Genomic DNA, 21,956 nt, shown 5'->3' with positions numbered 1-21,956 from the left:
AACCACATGGAATTGAGGTAGAAACAAATTGCAAGAAGATAGCTGTATAATTCTGAAAATTTTGGGAATTCATAATACACTTTTGAATAATGTCAAAAAGGGCATCAATGAAAATTTGAAAAATGAATAAACATGAATGTTTAAGAACTTTTGAGATAAAGAAGTAAAACTAAAGTACCCTTTTGAATTTGCAAAAAATGGTTAAGTTTAAGGAGATTAAAAAGAAAAATACAGAGATAGCTGTAAAGTTAAAAGGTATTTTTCAGATACATGAATAAAATAACCACATTTTAGTAATATAGATGAAAGAAGAGACAAAGGTTTATGTTAAGGAAGAAATAGGGAGCATTGTAGAGACCGTGGCAATATTGACAAGGCAGTAATCAGGTATGAAAAGCAGCATTATACTGCAGATTTGGAAAATCAGAAGAAATTGAAAAAAATTTAAAACATTTTCAAATTTACATCAGAAGAATTAGAGAAGCTTAAGTACCTTGAAAGAATGTGATTTTGAAATATCTTTTCACAAATAAGATTCTAGATCAATAGGGCTGAACATGTGCATTTTTCTAAACTTGTAAAATAAAAATATCAAGCCTATGAAAATTTGTTCTAGGAGAAAAAATAGATCATATTTTATGATGTTAACATAATCTGAACACCAAGACTAACATGGAAATTGCAGGAAGGTTGTCACTTAAACAGTGATGTAAATATTTTAACCAAGCATTAATGAATTAAATACTATGATTAAAAAGTTAATGTATCACAATCATGTAGGATATTTTAATTCTTACTCAGGTAGTGGTTGTATTGAATTGAATTGAATGTAACTTTACTAATGACATTTCTAGTATTGGAAAATTTATTTATATAAGATTGGGAAAGGAGATGTAATCTTTAGTTTTTATACTTTTCTTCTAATATTCTACTTGGAGTGGCTCAGACAGTTTAATGCATGATTTGCTGTCCTTAAACATTCATTATTATGGAAATAATTTATAAATACTATTTCCCTCAAGGTTCATTGAAGATGTAATTTGTCTGTAGCCTTTTATTTTTTGTTTCCAAGGAACCTTGGTAGAGCTTTTTTTTTTTTTCTTTTTCTTTTTTTTTAAATACTCCTTTTTACTTGCTTCAATTATTTAATTATATGATAGTGTTTGAGTTGGCTGTCTTGGCTAATGGATTAGGTCCAAATTTTCAGTTGTGCTTTTCTTTCTTTTAAAGAATGAAGAGATTAATCATCACGGTTTAAAGAGGAACTGGCTAAATTAACTGGGACTAAAATCTTTTGTTAAACTCTTCTAATTTTATAATTCAGTTTTTTCTCCTTGTGTGGTTTATACTCATTTTATGGTTTCTCATTTAATTTGCATTATTTTAAAGTATAAACAAGATATACCTAATAACATGTACTATGTTTTGATAAAGCTAAGCATGACAAAATGCTGAATATAGAATTGGTATGATTTATAGCATTATTCCCTTTTCTGGTTGTACTTCATAGTATTAAAGATGCTTTCTGTTAAGAAACCAACTGAGTATTTATAGAAAAAGTGTAACAATGTCTAGAATTTGCCTTAAAATATTTTAGGAAAAATAAGGAAGGAGAAAGTAATTAAATTAGAAAACATTTTTATTTTATAGGTTTCCCAATTTTTTATCATCTAAAGAAAAATTGATTTATTTTCTTCCCTTAACTGCATAGAACGGAAAGATGCTGAGGGATGGGAGACTGTTCAGAGAGGACGGCCAGTTCGTTCCCGATGGACAGCCATGATGCCAAGAGCTTCACTAGTGACAGAAACCTTAAGGCCAAAGGATGACAGTGATAAGGAAAACATATGTCTTTTACCTGAAGAAAGGATACAGAAAGGGGAACTTGCTGAGGACAGATGTTCTACTGTTGAATCTCTATCCAAAGATTCCTTACACTCTTCTGACCATCCTCTTTCTGAGAGAACGCAGGTAATGTATTCTGAAAATCCTTACTATTGTCTTCAAAGACATCAGTCTGTGCTAGAATGTCTTATCCTTTCCACTTTACTCTTCATTTAAAATTTGAGATATTAAGAAAAGTTTAAGATTAGATTGGTTAATCTACCACTTCTTAGATTCACAAATTTTACTTAGATTCACAAATTTTACTTAGATAAATAAAATTTAATTAGACTCACAGATTTATATTTATTGCATTTTTGTGTCTGTCTTTTTATTTTTTGATTGTTATTATTATTATTTACAATTTGTTCACTTTGTATCCCAGTTGTAGCCCTCTCCCTCATCTTTTCCAGGTCCCACTCTCCCTCCTTTTTCCTCCCCTATCCCTCTTCCCTAGTCCACTGAGAGGGGAAGTCCTTCTCCCCTATTGTCTGATCCTAGCCTATTAGATCCCATCAGGACTGCTTGGTTCCTCTTCCTCTTTGGGCTGGCTAGGTCACCCCACCAGGAAGAGGTGATCAAGAGGCAGACAACAACCAAGTTATGTCAGAGACTGTCTCTTCTCCTTAGGGAACCCACATGGAGACTGAGCTGTCTATGGGCTACTTCTGAGCAGCATGGGGAGGGGTCCTAGGTCCCCTTTATGCTTGTTCTTTGGTTAATGCATCAGTCTCCGTAGCTCCCCCCGCCCTCCCGGGCCCTGCATTTTTTAGTTTTGTTGGTCACCTTGGGTAGCTCCTGTCCCTCTGGTTCTTTTATATTCCCCTTCAACCAACTGAACACTGTCCAGAGTTTGGCTTCGAGTCTCTGCATCTGCTTCGATACCCTTCTGGGTGGAGTCTTTTAGAAGACAGCGTGGTAAAACCAGACACTCTTAATCTGTTAGAAGAAAAAGTGGGGAAGAACCTTGAATGCATTGGCACAGGAGACAACTTCCTGGACAGAACACCAAGAGCTCAGGCTCTAAGATCAGCAATAAATTAATGGAACCTTATGAAACTGAAAAGCTTCTGTAAAGCAAAGGACACGGTCTATAAAACAAAACAATGGCCCACAGACTGGGAAAAGATCTTCACCAACCCTACATTTGACAGAGGGCTAATGTCCAGAATAGATAAAGAACTTAATTTGATTAAATAAATTTAATTCAAGAAATGAAACACCAACAAACCAAAATAATCCAATTTAAAAATGGGGTACAGAGCTAAACAGAGAATTCTCAATAGAGGAATATTGAATGGCAGAGAAACAAATGCTCAACATCCTTTGTCATCAGGAAATGCAAATCACAACATTTCTTAGATTCCACCTCACGCCAATCATAATGGCTAAGATCAAAAACTCAAGTGACAACACATGCTGGAGAGGATGTGGAGAAAGGGGAACCCTCCTCCATTTCTGGTGGGAATGTAAACTTGTACAACCACTTTGGAAATCAACCTGGCACTTCCTCAGAAAACTGGAAATAATGCTACCTCAAGATCCAGCTATACTACTCCTAGGCATATATCCAAAAGATGCTCAACCATACAACAAGGACATTTGCTCAACCATGTTCATAGCAGCTTTATTCGTAATAGCCAGAATCTGGAAACAACCTAGATGCCCCTCAGTTGAGGAATGGATACAGAAATTGTGATACATTTACTCAATGGAATATTACTCAGCAATTAAAAACAAGGAAATAATGAAATTTGCAGGCAAATGGATGGAACTAGAAAAGATCATGCTGAGTGAGGTATCCCAGAAGCAGAAAGACAAACATGATATGTACTCATCGGTGAATATTAGCCACATAATTTAGGATAAACATATTAAAATCTACAGACCTAAAGAAGCTAAAGAACAAGGAGGACTCTAGGGAAGATGCTTAATTCTCATTCAGGAAGGAAAACGCAATAGACACCAGAAGCAGTAGAAGAGAGGAAACACACCACAGATGTCCTGTATGTCTGTCTTTACTCTGCTAAACCCTTGAGATTAATGTGCCAACATCAAAGCCACCCACTTTTATAACATAGCATGTGTCTTCTAAGAACACTTACACTCTTTTATGTAATTATATTATGAAATGAATTTAACATTTATATAATATCTAATATAGTCAATATTTAAATTTTTCTTGCTGTCTCAGACTTTTTGTAGTATGTTAAAATTTAAAAGGCTTTAAAATTGTTTTCAGGATTACACTTATTATGAGTATGTGCTGTGATGTACCTGTGGAGGTCAGAGGACAACACATAGGAGTTGGTTTCTCCTTCTGATATCTTGGTTTGGAGTTTTGAACTCAAGCCATCAGGCTTAGCATTTTACCCACAGAGCCATCTTGCCCACCCCTTGGTATATGGTTTAAAGGCAGGGTCTTAATGTGTATCCCAGGCTGACCTAGAACTTCAGTGTCCTCCTGCTTTAGCCTTTTAAGGGTAGTTATAGCCTACCATGCTTGGCTGCTTTTGTTGTTTGCTATTTTATTTTGAGATAGTCTTCTGAGTAGCCCAAGCTGGCTTCAAAAACTCCTGATCATCTTTTTTTAATCTTCTTGAGTTCTGGGACTGCAAGAATATGTTAGTATGCATGGCTGTGCTTATCATTTTTTTTTTATTTGTTTTCTGATTTAAGATCTCATCTAGAATCTTGTAGTACATTTGGTTTTGTTTCTTTACTGTTTATCATTAGGGACCGTTCCTCATCTCTCTTAGGCTTTCATGGCTTTAAGTGTCTTGAAGAACTCATTGCAGCGTTTTGTTTTGCTTTGCTTTCCTTTGCTTTGTAAACTGTTCTTTGTTTATTCATTCCTTGTCTATAGTTCAGTTTGTTTTATCCCTTTATGACAGAAATGAAGTGATTGTACTTAATGTCACAATGATTGTAATTTGACAAGGTTTATTATTAGTCAGCTCAAATGGTGTTCTCTCTTGCTTCATTTGGGGTTTAGAATCATTAAAGAGTGACATTGAGATTGTTTTGCTTTAACTGTCTACAGCTAGCAATGTTAAATATCTTCTGTGAAGTTAAGGTTCCCATTATTTTTTTCTCTTTGACTTATGAACTCATGCTTTTAGGATATTTATGTAAATATTCTCATTCATTTGGTGTAATTGTTATGTAAAATGAATAGTGACATATTCTTTAGTATCAGAAGAAAGGATCTAAACATATCATTCACAAAATAGTTATAATATTTTCAGTTTAGAATGATATTGTTTAAGTTAATCGTTAGTCAAAAGATATTTTTCCCATTGGAAATAATCCTTAACTTCCTGGTCTTGCTTTTTCCTTCTTGTTTTTACTTTTTCAGTGTTGGTGAATGAACCTAGGGGTCGTGTGCACATGCTGGGCGAGTGCACTACCCCTGAGCTATGTTTTTTTGTTTGTTGTTGTTGTTTTGGTAACCTTTTGTTTTGTTTTGTTTTTTGTTTGGAGACAGAATGGTTGTAGCCCAGGCTGATTTTGAACTTGTGCTCCTCTTCTCAGCCTCCTGAGTACCTGGAACCACAGGCATGCCCTGCCAAGCCTGGTTGTGACAGGCTCTAAGACTACAGTACTCTTTACTGTGTATTTTATGTCTTTGTGAGACGCTTCTTCAAAGCGATGCCTTACGTAGTGTTCTAATTTGAGACAATATGTAAGACCCCTAGACATGTAGAAAATAGTGAGTATATATTTATTGGATGCAAATTTAAGAAACTTGAATGCCTGGAGATAATTAGTGACAAAATCCTTTCTCCTTCCGCTTTACTTTTTTTTTCCCCTTTCTCTCATTTCCTCCATCTCTTTCTTCTTTTTTCCTTCTCTGTCCTTCCCTACTTTCCTACTTCCTTCTCTTTCTGCTTTTTATTTTCAAACAGGGTCTCACTACATAGCCCTGGTGGGCCTGGAATTTACTATGTGGACCAGGCTACCCTGGATTTCTCTTGCCTTTGTCTCCTTAGTGCTGGGATCGAAAGTGTGTGGCACCCCCGTTCTTGGTGCTTTTGAGATAGGGTCTTACACTGTCACCCATTATCTTCATGTTCTTCCTGCTTCTACCTTTCCAGTGCTGGGATTCTAAGCTTTTATCACCATGCCTGGGAAGAAATCACTTTTTAATTTTACCTACCATAAGAATGATGTGTCTTACATAAAACTATAATCTGGTATTAAAATTAGTGCTATTTTTTTGTATATTTTTTGTATATATGTTTGAAATACATATATTTGATTTTGGAAATTTCAAGAGTAGTCCATAGAGAGAATGTTTGAATAATTAAAATAGTTGCTGTAGTGTTTCAGTGTGAGAACTTAGTTCTAATGGAAGTCAAAGTCATAGCAGTATTCATATTCTTCACTCTTACTCTAAAAATTGAATTAGGGCATTTATATTTTTTCTGTTTTATGGTTTAGTTTTGATTTCTTAGATAAATGAATGATACTGAGTTTTTAATAAACAGTTAGCTATGCTGTAAACATAAGTAATGCTGGTGTAAATATTGTCAAGAAGATTATAAACCACAATGACTGACAGGTTAATAATGTTGATAGCACTGTAAACCACTGTAAACAGTATGATCCAGTTTAAATGATGCTTATGCTAAAATCAACACTTTGGTTGCTATATTCTGACGAATAGTAGAATGTCTAGAGTAGCTTATGAGACTTAGTCAAGTTTAATATTTTTAGAAACAGTTCATCAAACTGGGAGCTTTATGGCTTCTGCAGTGTTTGTCTATGTTTATTTAGAAGTGATGTGAGGATTAAATTCATAATAATCAGTTTTAGTTCTTTGACCTGAAGTATAATTGGAATACAAAGCACCAAATGTGAAAATAAACTTGCTTATTTTTACTGAGTTAGATAAAAAAAAAAAAAATGGATATGTAAGTTGGGTGTGATGTTGTACGCCTTTAATCCCAGCACTCAGGAAGGCAGTAGCAGGTAGATTGCTTTGAGTTCAAGGCCAGCCTATGTGTGAGTTATTCTTGAGAGGAATCTGGGATATCTAAGTGTAAAGTGTATGAACTGCATGAGGAAATGTGTCTTCTTAGCTCAACCTTTTTTTTTTCTTGAGACTATTCTAGGGTGTTGTTTTTTTGTTTGTTTGTTTGTTTGTTTGTTTTTTTCAAAATTTCAAAAATTTATGAAGTCATGTTTTTAAGAAGACAAGTTTGGTAATTTTGAGTAAAGTGTCCCAAAATATATTTTAGAAATGGTTTCAGAATATTTTCAGGATGCTGACTCTTCCATTTGATATTAGATATTTTACAAAAAGACTGCATAAATGAGTGCAACAGTCAGCATTGTGCATGTGACTAGAATTCCTTGGGAGATAAATGAGATGCTCATTAAGAAGTAGCCTAGAGGGCTGACGAGATGACTCAGTAAGTAAAGGTACTTACTACCAAGCTCAGTGACCTGGTTTAGTGTCCAGAACCCACATAGTGCAGAGAATCCACTCAGGCAAGTTGTCCTCTGCTCACACAAGCTCAGTGACATGTGTGAACATGTGTACACACATACAGATGTGCATAATTGAGAAATGTTAAAAATGAATAAAAACTAGTGTACTGAAATGGAATGTTACAGTTTATGAAACGTTATTTTAGAGAGTGCTGAATCTGATGCTCAACACATAGCAGGCATGTAGATAAAGTCTCTGCAACTCATTTCTTTTCTCCCGCTATGCTCCACACACAGAGAACAGGATTTCTCTGTGTAGCCCTGGCTGTCCTGGAACTCACTGTGTACATCAGGCTGGCTCTGAACACAGAGATCACACCTCTGCCTCCTTTTCATTGAGGATACAATCAACTCTCAAAGCCTGATTAAGATGGCTATTTCTTTTTTCAATTCCATAGTCATCAAGTGGGATTAAGTGACTTTTACTCATATTTTTCTTTGGTTGACAGTCTATAAATATTAGGGATATTTCTGTAAATTTTCATGATCAAATAAAGACTAATTTTCACGTGAGTCCATTTTCCATTTTTAATTAAAAGGTATTTTAATTTTCAAAAAATTTTCTAGTAGACAGGTAAGTGCTGCTTCACAGTTGATGGGTTAAGTAGAACTAGCTCTTACAGAATCTAATATTTGATAGATTTGAAACTCCTCCTTGGTCTTTTCTAAAGGATCGTGTTTTTAGTTCACAGTGAGTGTGTTGGATGATGTCAAGAATTCTGGTAGTAGTCAAGATAGTTCAGTGCATGCTTCTGAAATCCCAGCCGTTCACAGTGATGCACTATGCGTTGCCGTTACTCAGCAAGCCACCACAGCTTTGCCAACAGACAGAGACGGAGCTCCAGCCGAGGAAGCAGGGATGGCGACTGAGACGGACCCTTCAGATATTTCAAATGTGAGTGCTGCTGACTTGGTAAGAACAACTTCTCAGAATTCTGTAGGAGTGGATTAAAAAAGTGTACATTTAAGTAATAGTGATCTGTATTACAACTTTATATTCTACAAGACAGGTTTAATAAAGCATTTTATGTGATGTCATTTTAGTATTCTCATATAGTTAAGATTCTTACTGTATTGTAGAGGATGAAAATGATAATATAACAGTTAAAAACTTGTTCAGAATAAGTGTGTATGTGATTTGATCAAATGCATTTTAACAACCTAGCATCCGCATTAAAAATAAGCCAGAAAGGCTTTTTTTCCCTTTGGCATCTGGTAATCCCATTGGTGAGAAAGGATGCCTGCTAGTCTTTTGCCTTTTTTTATTTTTATTTTTTTAAATCAAGGTTTTCATGTCATCTAGGCTGGCCTTGAATTTGTTATGTAGCTGAACATGACATTGAACTCCTGATTCCCTGTTTATACCTCCCAAGTCTTAGGATTGCAAGAGTGAGCCTTCAGAACCAGCTGGAGTTGGTCTTTAAAATGAGATGTATTTATCTTTAGTCCCAAGTCTTTGAAAGCACATTGGTTAGCTGTGGTTTTATATTGCTCATTTTAGTATTGGTGCACCTTACCCTGTGGCTAATCCAGACTAGCACTTAACTAGCTTTGTGTAAGTAACTTTGTAAAGAAAAGAGCACATATGTAAATGAGGTACATTATGGTTCAAGTTTTACTTTTGACTTTTTCCTTTGTGAATGTACGTACATATATGGCATATGTACATATGTTTACATGTGTGTGGAGGCTACTAGTGGGAGTCAGTCACTGTGTCTTCCTCTATTGCTCCCCTCCTTAAGTGAGATAGAGACTCACTAATCCTGGAGCTCATGGGGTGGGTAGGATGACTGGGCAATGAACTCCAGGGACCTGCCTGTTCCTGGCACGCTCCTGCCCTCCATCTCTATTCCCAGGTTACAGATGTGTACTGCTGTGCCTGAGTTTTGTGTGTGTGCTAGACACCTGAAGTCAGGCCCTCACACTGGAGCAGCAGGTGCTTTACCAAATAAGCCATCTCCTGGTCCTTCATTTTACTTTTAGAGGCAATTAATTGTATATAATATTTAAAAAATATTAATAACATGATATCTGCAAGTGGCATTAGGTGACATTCTATATCTTAAAGACATAATCACAGTAAATATAGTAGGAAATTGATATGCGATGTTTAAATGAAGAAAAAGATAGGAACATGACAACAATAACAAAAATAAGTTTAAGTTCCTTTAATAAGGCTATATAAATTTTTCTTTTCTTGTGTCTTCTAGAAATGAACTTTAAAAAAATTAACCTAATTAAGAACAAGCAAGTAATTGCTTTAACTACAGTGTATTTGCACTTTTTGTTTCTGCAGCTAGAAAGCATAGTAAGTTGTTTATCTTGTGATTATGGGAGGGTGCTCTCATAGGCTGCTTTAGATTAGTGTCTTATGTAGTTTCTTAGGTTGGTAGTAATTTCTTGCAATGATGAGAAAATGTTTTAATTTGTTTCTCAGTATGACATTGTCATAGGGCTATTCAAAGTAAAACAAAACACAAATTACTTGTTGTTCACCTGCTTTATAGAACCATTACCAAAAAATTACTAGAATCTTTCTTAGTAATAGGGTACTTGTTTGACATGTGTGTGTCCCTGAGTTTAGTCTTAGTGTTAAAAAAGTCGACCTTTTCTACAAAGATCCATGAGCCTTGAAAAGATGTAAAAGCCAGGGGTGGTCAATAACACCAAGAAAACAATATTCTCCCAGACACAACACGGTAGCTGCACATATGAACTCACAGCAACTGTGACAGTATGCATAAGATTGTCTTGAGCTCTAGCCAGACTAAAATCCCAGCACAGGGTGGGGCTGGGGGTGGACATGAAATTCCACCACTAGCTCAGAAAGCTAAGGCATCTGGTGCTTCTGGGAGAGGAAGAGTCAGTGTTTTTTAATGATGTGATCATAATTCTTTAATGAAGTCAAACACTTGATAAAGCAGGCCCTATTCCCAAGACTAGCTGGTCTACCCAAACTCAGCTTCATGGGGAAAGAAAAAGAAGTAGAAGAAGCAGAAGCAAAGGAAGAGGAAGAAGATGATGAAGAGAAAAAAGGAAAAGAAGAAACAGCAGCAGAAGAAGAAGGAGAAGGAGGAGGAGGAGGAGGAGGAGGAAGAAGGAAAATCCCAACTTAGATGTGAAGAGATGGTCAATGGGAATTTCATATGCTTTTGAAATTCTCAAATAATTAATAAAATACATTATGTAATAAAATATAAAATACATTATATATGTACATTAAAATGTCATAATAAGCCCCATAATTATATTATTATATCTAATGAATATCTGCAAATAAAGTAATTTTGAAAAGAAAAAGCTAATTTTTGCTAAAATAATAATAATAATAATAATATGCTATAATAAACCTAGCTTATATTATTCCTAACTTTTTGGAATTGCGTTTTCAAATTTTCTTTAAAAGTTATTTAAAAAATTGTAAATCATGTATCTCTCACTATCTGATAACAAAGTTGTGTATGGATGACTAAATCAGTGTATCATTCATAAGCTGTGGTACAAGGTTTGACTCTTCAGATTTTCATAAATAAAATTATATTCCAGAAAATATAAAATTGAGAAAATAAAGAAAATAGATTTATATACTAACTTATCTTTTGCTAGCACACCCACAAACACACAAACACGCACACACTTTTGACGTTTGAAATTTAGGTATTGTTACCTTTGTGTGGCACAGTAATAACAGCTGCTGTCTGTAGGACTTTGAGACTTCTTGGAGACAACCCTTGTCCCTTCTGTGTTTTGAAGGGGGCTTGTGACTAAATGAGAGGAGCCACTGAAAAAATATAGATATATAGTTTCTATTCCAAATTACTCATAACCTGAGATTTAAGCATTTGCAGTTTGAAATACATTGAGTTATAATTGATTTTTAGCAGTCCTTGCATATTTAGCAAATACAGATTTGCATATTTAGCAAATGAACTTTTATTTGTGCTTATACCTTTGAAACCGTCACTATAACCAAGATCCTGAACACAGTGAGTGCTGCATTCCTCTCTACACCCTTCCTTCCAGCCTTCCATTTTCCCTCTTCCCTGTATCCTCTTCTCCTATCTTTCACTATATTGAAGTTTGTGTTTTCAGAATTTTATATAAATGCAGTCCTGTGTTCTTTTTTTTGGCATTTTTCAATAGCAGAGTTGTTTCTAGGTTCATTCATGAAGTATGTGATATAGTTTGTTGCTTTCTCAACTTCAGTAGTAGCTTGTTTCTTGAATGTTTGTTCATTCATTTACTTACATCTGAGTTGATTCTAGTTTTTATTTTTTATGGTTGAAAATGGCATCAATGTTTGTGTACATTTCTTTTTTCTCTTCTTTTGGGTTTTTTTTTTTTTTTTTTCTTGAGATAGAGTCTCACTGTGTAGCCTTGGCTGTGTAGATCAGGGTGGCCTTGAACTCACAGAGATCCTGCCTGTCTCTGCCTTCTGAGTGCTGGCATTAAAGGCATGAGCCATCACTGGCACCTTGTGTAAATTTCTTAATTTGCAGCACTGAGGATTGAACCCAGGGCCTTGTAGGTGTTCTGCCACTGAGCAATATTCCTAGTCCTATGCACACAGCTTTGTGTGAACATGTGTTGTCATTTCACTTGGGCAATATCTAGTGCAGTGTTATTGATTATATTTTCATGTCTTCTGCAGTCATACTTATTTTTGTCTTCGTGTTGCATTTCATTCCATTACATGAATATGCAATACTGTACTTATCTATGCTTCAGTTGTGCACTTAAGTTGTTTCTATTGTTTGGCTGTTAGTCTCAGTAACTCTACGCAAGTGTCTGCATGCAAGTTTTCTGTCTATATATGTTGTTATTTCTCCTGTATAAATATATGTTCATACATATATATATGAATTTTAAATCTGATGGGCCATATAAATTACATGCTTCATTATTTGAAGAACTGTCAGGTTTTTTTCTAAGGAAGTTACACAGTTTTTTGTTCATAGGTCTCTTATGGCTTAGGCTTTGCCTCATAGTTTGAAACTTTTTAAGTTAATTAGATTTTGAGATGTGCATTCATGATAAATTGTCCTTTTATGAAATGATGTTCCTAGTGGTAGTTTTTGCTCTGAAAACTGACTTTGATATGACTGTCTCAGTTTTTTTTTTATTTTCTGAATTAAAATATGATTGCATCATTTCCCTTTACTCCTTACAGCCCTTCTCAGTCAATCCCTACATGCGCACTATCTCGGTTTTTTTGTCTTTATTATGTACTTATTTATTTTTCACTTTTACTCTGTGTCTCTAAGTTTCTTATGAAAAACATAGCTGGGTGTTGCTTTTGATCTAGTTTGATAGTATCTGCTGTTTAATTGGTGACGCTTAGGCTATTTGCATGTAATATGATTTGTTCTCAATTACCAGCTTAGTATTTGCTTTACCCTTTGACTCATGTGTATCTTGTTTTTTGTTTGTTTGTTTTTGCTCTTTAAAATTCTGTTTTACATCTTTGTTGGTTGGCTAAGCATAAACCTTCATTTTGTTATTTTAGTGTTTGCTTTAGAGTTTATAGTGTGAATCCTGAGTTACTCATGGGACTTATTAACAGATAGTTCTCAGGCATATTGTTTAATTATAATTATTTTAGTTTACAAAAACATGTTCAAACTATAAAATCATCTTTGTAGCCTGCATTTTTAAAAAATTTAAATGTTATTATTATTTATTACAATTTATTCACATTGTATCTTGGCTGTAGCCCCCCTCCTCATCTCCTCCCGGTTTCACCTTCCCTCCCTAACCCCCCAACTCCTCTGTAGCCTGTGTTTTTTAAATGTTCCTATCACAGCATACTATCCTTGCTTCATTTTTAAGGAAAATATTTGATCTGCAATTTTATTGAATTTGGGCATTCATGTGAAATTCCTACTTTCCATGGATAATATCTGTTATTATGTAACTTCATGGCTTGTCATACAAGGGAGTCTGGTAAAGAAGGTCAGGTATGGATTGTTGTTGCATTTCATGGAGCAATAAATAAGTCCCTGGCTTCATGCACCTTGTAAGTTATATTGTTACTAAGTGCTTGAGCCTGTATTGGATTCAGGTTTTCTGATTCTAGGTATAAAGTATATGTATATGTGTGTGTGTGTGTGTGTGTGTATATATATATATATATATACATATATATGTATATATATATATATATATGTAGTGTGCATATGTAATATATAGTAAATATGTTTATATACATTATAAATATGTATACATTGTTAGGTTACAATTATCATGAAAGAGAAAAAATATTCATTAATGTTTCATGATTCTGCCCTGTTTTTAAAAAAACTTTATAGTCCATGGCAGAAGTTCTTGCTAAAAAGGAAGAGCTAGCAGATCGCCTAGAAAAGGCCAATGAAGAAGCCATTGCCAGTGCTATTGCTGAAGAAGAACAGTTAACTAGAGAAATTGAAGCTGAAGAAAATAATGACATTAACATCGAGACTGACAACGACAGTGACTTCTCTGTGAGCTTTTTTAAGTCTTGAATAATAGTAAAATTTATCACGGTTGTTTAGATATTAAGCAATAGAAAATCTTTTTAATATTACTTATTACAAAGTATTTTCAAGTATGATGCAGGTGATAAATAGGAAGCGGACATTTTCACTTTAAAAATCAAGAAATTGTGTTTGTCAGAAAGTAAGAATCCACTATTCTTCAGAATGTAATTTTTAGGGAAGGTTAAAGGTATTATTCTTGTTTTGTTCTTCTAGTGAATAGTAAATGATGCATTGCTTTGTTGCAAAGTCCACAGGGTAGACATGTTAACGGAGGAATATGTTGAATAAAACAATAAGTTTTATGTTTCATTTTTTCTGTTAATTACTACCAAATAAGTTTGAATTTCATTGTATATTTTGTACAAGACTACTTTACCTGTTTTAAAATATAATGCATTTGTTCCTGTGAATGCCTAATCTCTTAAAAAACACCTTCTGTGTATTTTAACATGGTAGTTAGGACTGTAAAAGGCCTGTGGTTTTGTTTTGGTTTTAGTTTAGAGAAATCTAAAGTTTTTTGTTTTTTGTTTTTTTAATTCCTTTCTAGGCCAGCATGGGCAGTGGGAGTCTGTCTTTCTGTGGTATGTCTCTGGACTGGAATGATGTTCTTGCAGATTATGAAGGTATTGTGTTTATAGTGTGCCTTTGACTATTTGGTTGGTAGGCACAGTGGGATATACTATATCATCTTATATGCAGGTTTTAGGAAAAATAATTTTAGGGAGAAATGCTTTTAAAAGTCTTGTTTTTGTGGTGATAGTTCAGTCAATAAAGTGCATGCCTTACAAGCGTGCGCGCTGGAGGTCGGTCCCCAAATCCCAAGTGCATATGGGAAGCATATTTGTGCATGCTTCTGTACCCGGCACTGGGCAGCAGGCCAGGTGTATCTCTGGGGTTTGCTGACCAGGCAGCATAGCCTAATTGGAGAACTCTAGGACAGTGAGAGATTCTATGACAAAGGAAGTAGGCAGGGTTTCTGAGGATGAAGTCGGAGACTGTCCTTCAGTTCCCATGTACATATATATACATGGGTATATTTTTTTTAATCTCCCTGTGGATACTTGAATTTTGACAAAGAAGCCAAATCAATAAAATGGAAAAAGGATAGCATCTTCAACAAATGGTGCTGGTCTAACTGGATGTCTACATGTAGAAAAATGCAAATAGATCCATATTAATCGCCCTGCACAAAACTAAAGTCTAAATGGATCAAAGATCTCAACATAAAACCAGACAAATTAAACCTGTTAGAAGAAAAAGTGGAGAAGAGCCTTGAACGCATTGGCATAGGAGACAACTTCCTGAACAGAACACCAACAGCACAGGCTCTAAGATGAACAATCAATAAATGAGACCTGATGAAACTGAAAAGCTTATGCAAAGCAAAGGATACTGTTGTCAGAACAAAACAATAGCCTACAGACTGGGAAAGGATCTTCACCAGCTCTATATCTGACAGAGGATTAATATCCAGTATATATAAAGAACTCAAGAAGTTAAACAGCAACAAATCAAGTAATCCAATTAAAAAATGGTGTACAGAGCTAAACAGAGAATTCTCAATAGAGGAATATAGAATTGGAGAGAAACACTTAAAGAAATGTTCAACGTCCTTAGTCATTAGGGAGATGCAAATCAAAACAACCGTGAGATTTCTATACCCATCAGAATAGCTAAAATCAAAAACTCAAGTGACTACACATGCTGGAGAGGATGTGGAGAAAGGGGAACCCTCCTCTGTTGCTGGTGGGAATATAAACAACCACTTTGGAAATCAATCTGATGCTTTTTCAGAAAATTAGAAATAGTGCTACCTCAAGGGCCAGCTAAACCGCTCCTAGGCATATATCCAAAATATGCTCAAGTACACAACAAGGAGATTTGCTCAACCATGTTAATAGCAGCTTTATTTGTAATAGCCAGAAGCTGTAAATAACCCAAATACCCTTCATTTGAGGAATGGATACAGAAATTGTGGTACATTTACACAGTGGAATACTACTCAGAAATTACAAACAAGGAAATCATGAAATTTGCAGGCAAATGGTGGGAACTAGAAAAGATCATCTTGAGTGAGGTAACCCAGAAGCAGAAAGACACACATAGTATATACTCACTCATAAGTGGATATTAGCCATATAATATACAATAAACATACTAAAATCTATACTGCTAAAGAAGCTAAACAACAAGAAAGACCCTAGGGAAGATGCTCAATCCTCATTCAGAATGGCAAACCCAATAGATTTTGGAAGCAGGAGAAGACAGGAAACAGGACAGAAGCCTAACACAGATGGCCTCTGAAAGACTACTGATCAAGCAGAGGCTGAGACTCACAGCCAAACTTTGGGCAGAGTGCAGGGAATCTTAGAAAAGAAGGGGGAGATAGAAAGATCTGGAGGGCACAGGAGCTCCAAAAGGAGACCAACAGAGCCATAAAAACTGAGCCCTGGGGCCACTGAAGAGAATGATACCCCAACCAAGGACAATGGATGGAGAGGACCAAAAACCCTGGCTCAGATGTAACCCATAGACTCAGTCTCCAAGTGGGGTCCCTAGTTAAGGGAACAGGGACTCTCTCTGGCATGAACTCAGTAGCAGGCTCTCTGATCACAGCCCCCAGGGGGGTGCAGCCTTGCCAGGCCACAGAGGAAGGCAATGCAACCCGTCCAGATGAGACCTGATAGGCTAGGGTCAGATAGAAGGGGAGGAGGACCTCCCCTATCAGTGGACTGAGGAATGTGCACAGAGGGATAAGAAGGAGGGAGGGGGCCATAGCTGGGATATAGATTGAACAAATTATAATTAATGATAAAAATTTAAAAAAGAAAAATATGTCAAGTTAGCTTTAAGGAAGTATATGGTTAAATACTAACTGGTTTTTGTTTTTATTTTCTTTTCCCCTGTTAGCTCGTGAATCATGGCGTCAGAATACATCCTGGGGGGATATTGTAGAAGAGGAGCCTGCTAGACTTCCAGGGCATGGAATTCACATGCATGAAAAACTTTCCTCACCATCTCGTAAAAGGTCTGGCCTTTGAACTTTCCTTTGAAATGATTGATAGTAAGAAATCCTGATTATTGCCTGGAGTTGACCGTACTTATTTGGCATTTTATATCAGGGCATTCCATATCTATTGGAACTGACAAGCATTAGCAGAAATGCACCTTGTATACCTTGAGACTTTTGAAGTCTAAAGATCCCTGGTTTTAGGCTTGTCTTATGAACATGTGTGTTTCTTCTTTATTTGTATATATTTACAGGACTATCGCAGAATCTAAGAAGAAATATGAAGAGAAGCACATGAAAGCTCAACAGTTAAGGGAAAAGCTACGTGAAGAGAAGACACTAAAGCTTCAGAAGTTGTTAGAAAGGGTGAGCTTTTACATTTTTAAAAATTAAATGATGATCATCAATTGGTGGACTGCTTTCAAGTAGTTTTTCAAGTAGTTGTTCTGGTACTAAAAGTCAAATAAGTAATGTTGTAATATAGTTTTTTTTTAAAGACTTTGTTTTTTTCTTAAACTATCTAGTTCATGGATGGTTTACAAGTTTTTTTTTTAAAGATGTTCTTTGTCTTTTGCCATTTTATTTTTATTTATTTATTTATTTATTTATTTATTTTTAAAGTTTTATTATTAGTTATATTTTATTAACTCTGTATCCCAGCTGTATCCTCCTCCGTCATTCCCTCCCAATCCCAGCCTCCCTCCCTCATCACCTCCCTGCCCCTTTCTAAGTCCACTGATAGAGGAGGACCTCCTCCCCTTTCATCTGACCCTGTTTTATCAGGTATCTTCAGGACTGGTTGCAAAGTCTTCCTCTGTGGCCACCCCTTGGGGGATGGGGAGGTCAAAGAGCCTGCCATTGAATTCATGTCAGAAATAGTCCCTGTTCCCCTTAGTAGGGAAACCCACTTGGTTACTGGGCTACCACAGGCTACATCCGAGCAGAGGTTCTAGGTTATATCAATACATGGTCCTTGGTTAGAGAAACAGTCTCATATAAGACCCCTGAGCCCAGATATATTTGGTCCTTGTGGAGCTCCTATCCTCTCCACGTCATACTAACTCCCCCTTCTTTCATATGATTCCCTGCACTCTGCCGAAGGTTTGGTTATGAGTCTTAGTATCTGCTTTGATACACTCCTGGGTAGAGTCTTTCAGGGGCCCTCTGTGGTAGGCTCCTGGCCTGTTACTTGTTTTCTCCTACATCCAATGCCCATCCCATTTGTCTTTCTAAGTGAGGATTGATCATCTTACTCTGGATCTTCTTTCTTGTTTCTCTTCTGTAGGTGTATAGATTTCATTATGTTTATCCTATCTTACAGGTCTATATAAGTGAATATATACCATGTATGTTTTTCTCCTTCTGGGTTACCTTACTCATAATGATCTTTCCTAGATCCCACCATTTGCCTACTAATTTCATGATTTCCTCGTTTTTGATTGCTGAGTAGTATTCCATTGTGTAAAAATACCACAATTTCTGTATCCATTCCTCCATTGATAGACATCTGGGTTGTTTCCAGGTTCTGGCTATTACAAATAAAGCTGCTACAAACATGGTTGAGCAAATGTCCTTATTGTTTACTTGAGCCTCTTTTGGGTAGATGCCTAGGAGTGGTATAGCTGCATCCTGAGGAAGTGCTATTCCTAGTTGTCTGAGGAAGCGCCAGATTGATTTCCAGAGTGGTTGTACCAGTTTACATTCCCACCAGCAATGGAGGACGGTTCCCCTTTTTCCACAACTTCTTGTCACTTGAGGTTTTTTATTATTATTATTATTATTATTAATTACACTTTATTCATTTTGTATTCTCCCATAAGCCCCTCCCTCCTCCCCCTCCCGCTCCCACCCTACCTCCCCTTTCTGCATGCATGCTCCTCCCCACGTCCACTGATAGGGGAGGTCCTCCTCTCCTTCCTTCTGATCGTAGTCTATCAGATCACATCAGGAATGGCTGCATTGTCTTCTTCTGTGGCCTGGTAAGGCTGCTCCCCCCTCAGGGGGAGGTGATCAAAGAGCAGGCCAATCAGTTTATGTCAGAGGCAGTCCCTCTTCCCATCACTATGTAAGCCACTTGGACACTAAACTCCCATGGGCTACATCTGTGTAGTTTTTTATCTTAGTCATTCTGGTGGGTATAAGGTGAAATCTTAGGATCGTTTTGATTTGAATTTCCCTTATGACTAAGGACATTGAACATTTCTTTAAGTGTTTCTCTCCCATTCAATATTCCACTATTGAGACTTCTCTGTTTAGCTCTGTACTCCATTTTTTAATTGGATTACTTAATTTGTTGTTGTTTAATTTCTTGAGTTCTTTTTATATATACTGGATATTAATCTTCAGATATAGGATTGGTGAAGATCCTTTCCCAATCTATAGGCAGTCATTTTGTTCTGACGACAGTGTCCTTTGCTGTACAGAAGCTTTTCAGTTTCATAAGGTTTTCAGTTCATAAGTTTCTAGCTGAGGAGAAGTTATCTTATGCCTCTAGCTAAGGGAAATAGCCAGAGCCACAACTCACAGTAGCAAAACTCTAAGCCAGAGCAGAAACCAGGGCTAGCCCCACAAGCAGGAACACACAACAAGCCTAGAATTTTAACTTCAAAACTCTCCTGGCAAGTAGTTCTGTATTCTGGGCAGGCCTACCGAAAGAAATCTCCCAATGAAAATGGCAAAAGACATGGATTGGTGGGATTAACATAGTGAAAATGATTATTCTCCCAAAAGCAATCTGCAGATTCAATGCAATTCCCATCAAAATACCAACACAATTCTTTATAGACCTTGAGAGAAAAATTATCAACTTCATATGGAGAAACAAACAACCCAGAATCTCCAAAACGATTCTGTACAACAACATCTTGAGGTATCTCGAGGTATCATCTCGAGGTATCTCCATCCCTGATCTCAAGCTGTACTACAGAGCAATAGTAATAAAAACTGCATGGTATTGGCATAGAAACAGAATAGTGGATCAATGGAACCAAATAGAAGACCCAGAAATAAACCCACACACCTAAGGATACTTGATTTTTGACAAAGAAGCCAAAACCATTCAAAGGATAAAAGACAGCATCTTCAACAAATGGTGCTAGTCCAACTGGATGTCTACATGCAGAAAAATGAAAATAGGTACATATTTATCACCCTGCACAAACCTAAAGTTCAAGTGGATCAAAGACCTCAATATAAAACCAGACACACTAAATCGGTTAGAAGAAAAAGTGGGGAAGAGCCTAGAACTCACTGGCACAGGAGACAACTTCCTGAACAGAGCACCAACAACACAGGCTCTAAGAGCAACAATCAATAAATGGGACCTTATGAAACTGAAAAGCTTCTGTAAAGCAAAAGACACTGTTGTCAGAACAAAACAATAGCCTACAGACTGGGAAAGGATCTTCACCAACCCTATATCTGAAGATTAATATCCAGTATATATAAAGAACTCAAGAAGTTAAACAACAACAAATCAAGTAATCCAATTAAAAAATGGAGTACATAGCTAAACAGAGAATTCTCAGTAGAGGAATACAGAATGGCAGAGAAATACTTAAAGAAATGTTCAATGTCCTTAAGCCATCAGAGAGATGCAAATCAAAACGACCCTAAGATTTTACCTTACACACATCAGAATGGCTAAGATCAAAAACTCAAGTGACAACACATGCTGGAGAGGATGTTGAGAAAGGGGAACTCTCCTCCACTGCTGGTGGGAATGCAAACTTGTACAACCACTTTGGAAATCAGGATGTTGCTTTCTCAGACAATTAGGAATAGTGCTTCTTCAAGATCCAGCTATACCTCTCCTAGGCATATATCCAAAAGATGCTCAAGTGCACAACAAGGACATTTGCTCAACCATGTTTGTAGCAGCTTTATTTATTATAGCCAGAATCTGGAAACCCCAGATTTAATATTCTAGAATAGCCATATTTTTAAAAATATGAAGAAACTTTCACAGTGTATTTTTGCATTAATAGTATGATTTCTACGTATTTATGTGAACAATTCAGAGATTGAATTATAATTGTATAGATTCTTGGGTTTAATCGACTTTCCCTATGTATTTTCTAACTTTAGTAGTATTCTATTTTCCAATTTTATAATAGGTTCTTATATCAACATTGTTCTAAGTAAAGGTTTCATCTGACCACAGTAACTGTGTGGTGCACAGTGTAGGTGTTCCTCATTTTACATATATGAAAACTGAATCTGTGAGAATACAAGTGAGTTTTTAGTGTCACATGAGGAGCAGTGTTCAGAGCTCAAAATTTAAGGAGTAGTTCTTATTCTAGTAATTATAGTATTATATTTATTATGATATATAATTATATAAAATATATTTTATAATATATAATTATATATTATAATCATAGTATAATATGTAGTATTATAGCATGCTATAATACTATATAGTTCCTACTATAGTATAGTAAAGTATATTTCTACAAACTTATTTATGTGGCTCACCATGTAATTATGGATTTTAAATAAAATCCAGCTGACAGGTTCATTGCTTTTTCTATTCATGTACATCTGCCTTCATACTGAATCTGATTTCCTGAGGCACTGAATACGTCTTTTACTTTCCTTGTTTGAAATGTTAAGAATGAAAAGTATTTTTCTTGATTATAGATTGTTTTCTAGAAATGCTAAAGTTTGTAAAGAAAAGAAATACACTGTGTATTAATTTCCAGTTCTAATTGCTGAAATACAATGCTGACAAAACAAACTCAGGAATGGAAGCTTTTATTTTGGCTCACAGTTTGAGGGTATAGTTCATCACAGCACAGAAGTCGTAGTAGCAGGACCTGAGGCTGCAGTTTACACACATCTGTAGTCAGGAAGCAGAGAAGTGAATGTTAGTATTCAGCTTCCTTTTTTTCTTTTTTTGATCTGGGTGGGACTCCAGCCCATGAATCGCTATGGTCCACTGTTATGTTAGGTTTTTCTGCCAGAGTTAACCTAGCCTTCCTTACAAGAGGTTTGGCTGGTAGGTACTTGTAGACCTAATCAGGCTGATCATGAATATTAAATATCATACA

At 36.0% G+C, this 21,956-nt stretch overlaps 1 protein-coding gene across 3 annotated transcripts in view; it reads left to right on the top strand.

Moving 5' to 3' along the window:
* The window catches only part of Scaper (S-phase cyclin A associated protein in the ER), a 334,907-nt gene that overhangs the window by 62,867 nt on the left and 250,084 nt on the right, over window positions 1–21,956 (top strand). Inside the window, exons 9-14 of one of the 3 annotated variants that reach the window (XM_060374232.1) lie at window positions 1,712–1,971; window positions 8,066–8,275; window positions 13,689–13,859; window positions 14,443–14,518; window positions 16,806–16,923; window positions 17,160–17,271. In XM_060374232.1, the coding sequence (XP_060230215.1) occupies window positions 1,712–1,971; window positions 8,066–8,275; window positions 13,689–13,859; window positions 14,443–14,518; window positions 16,806–16,923; window positions 17,160–17,271 (947 nt within the window). Of the gene's footprint in view, window positions 1–1,711; window positions 1,972–8,065; window positions 8,294–13,688; window positions 13,860–14,442; window positions 14,519–16,805; window positions 16,924–17,159; window positions 17,272–21,956 lie in introns of all 3 variants that reach the window. The other 2 variants (XM_060374222.1, XM_060374235.1) reach the window with 2 other exon arrangements.

This window comes from Meriones unguiculatus, chromosome 1 (assembly GCF_030254825.1).
Source record: "Meriones unguiculatus strain TT.TT164.6M chromosome 1, Bangor_MerUng_6.1, whole genome shotgun sequence".
NCBI classification, from domain to species: domain Eukaryota; kingdom Metazoa; phylum Chordata; class Mammalia; order Rodentia; family Muridae; genus Meriones; species Meriones unguiculatus.
This window is presented reverse-complemented; position numbering and strand designations above follow the sequence as displayed.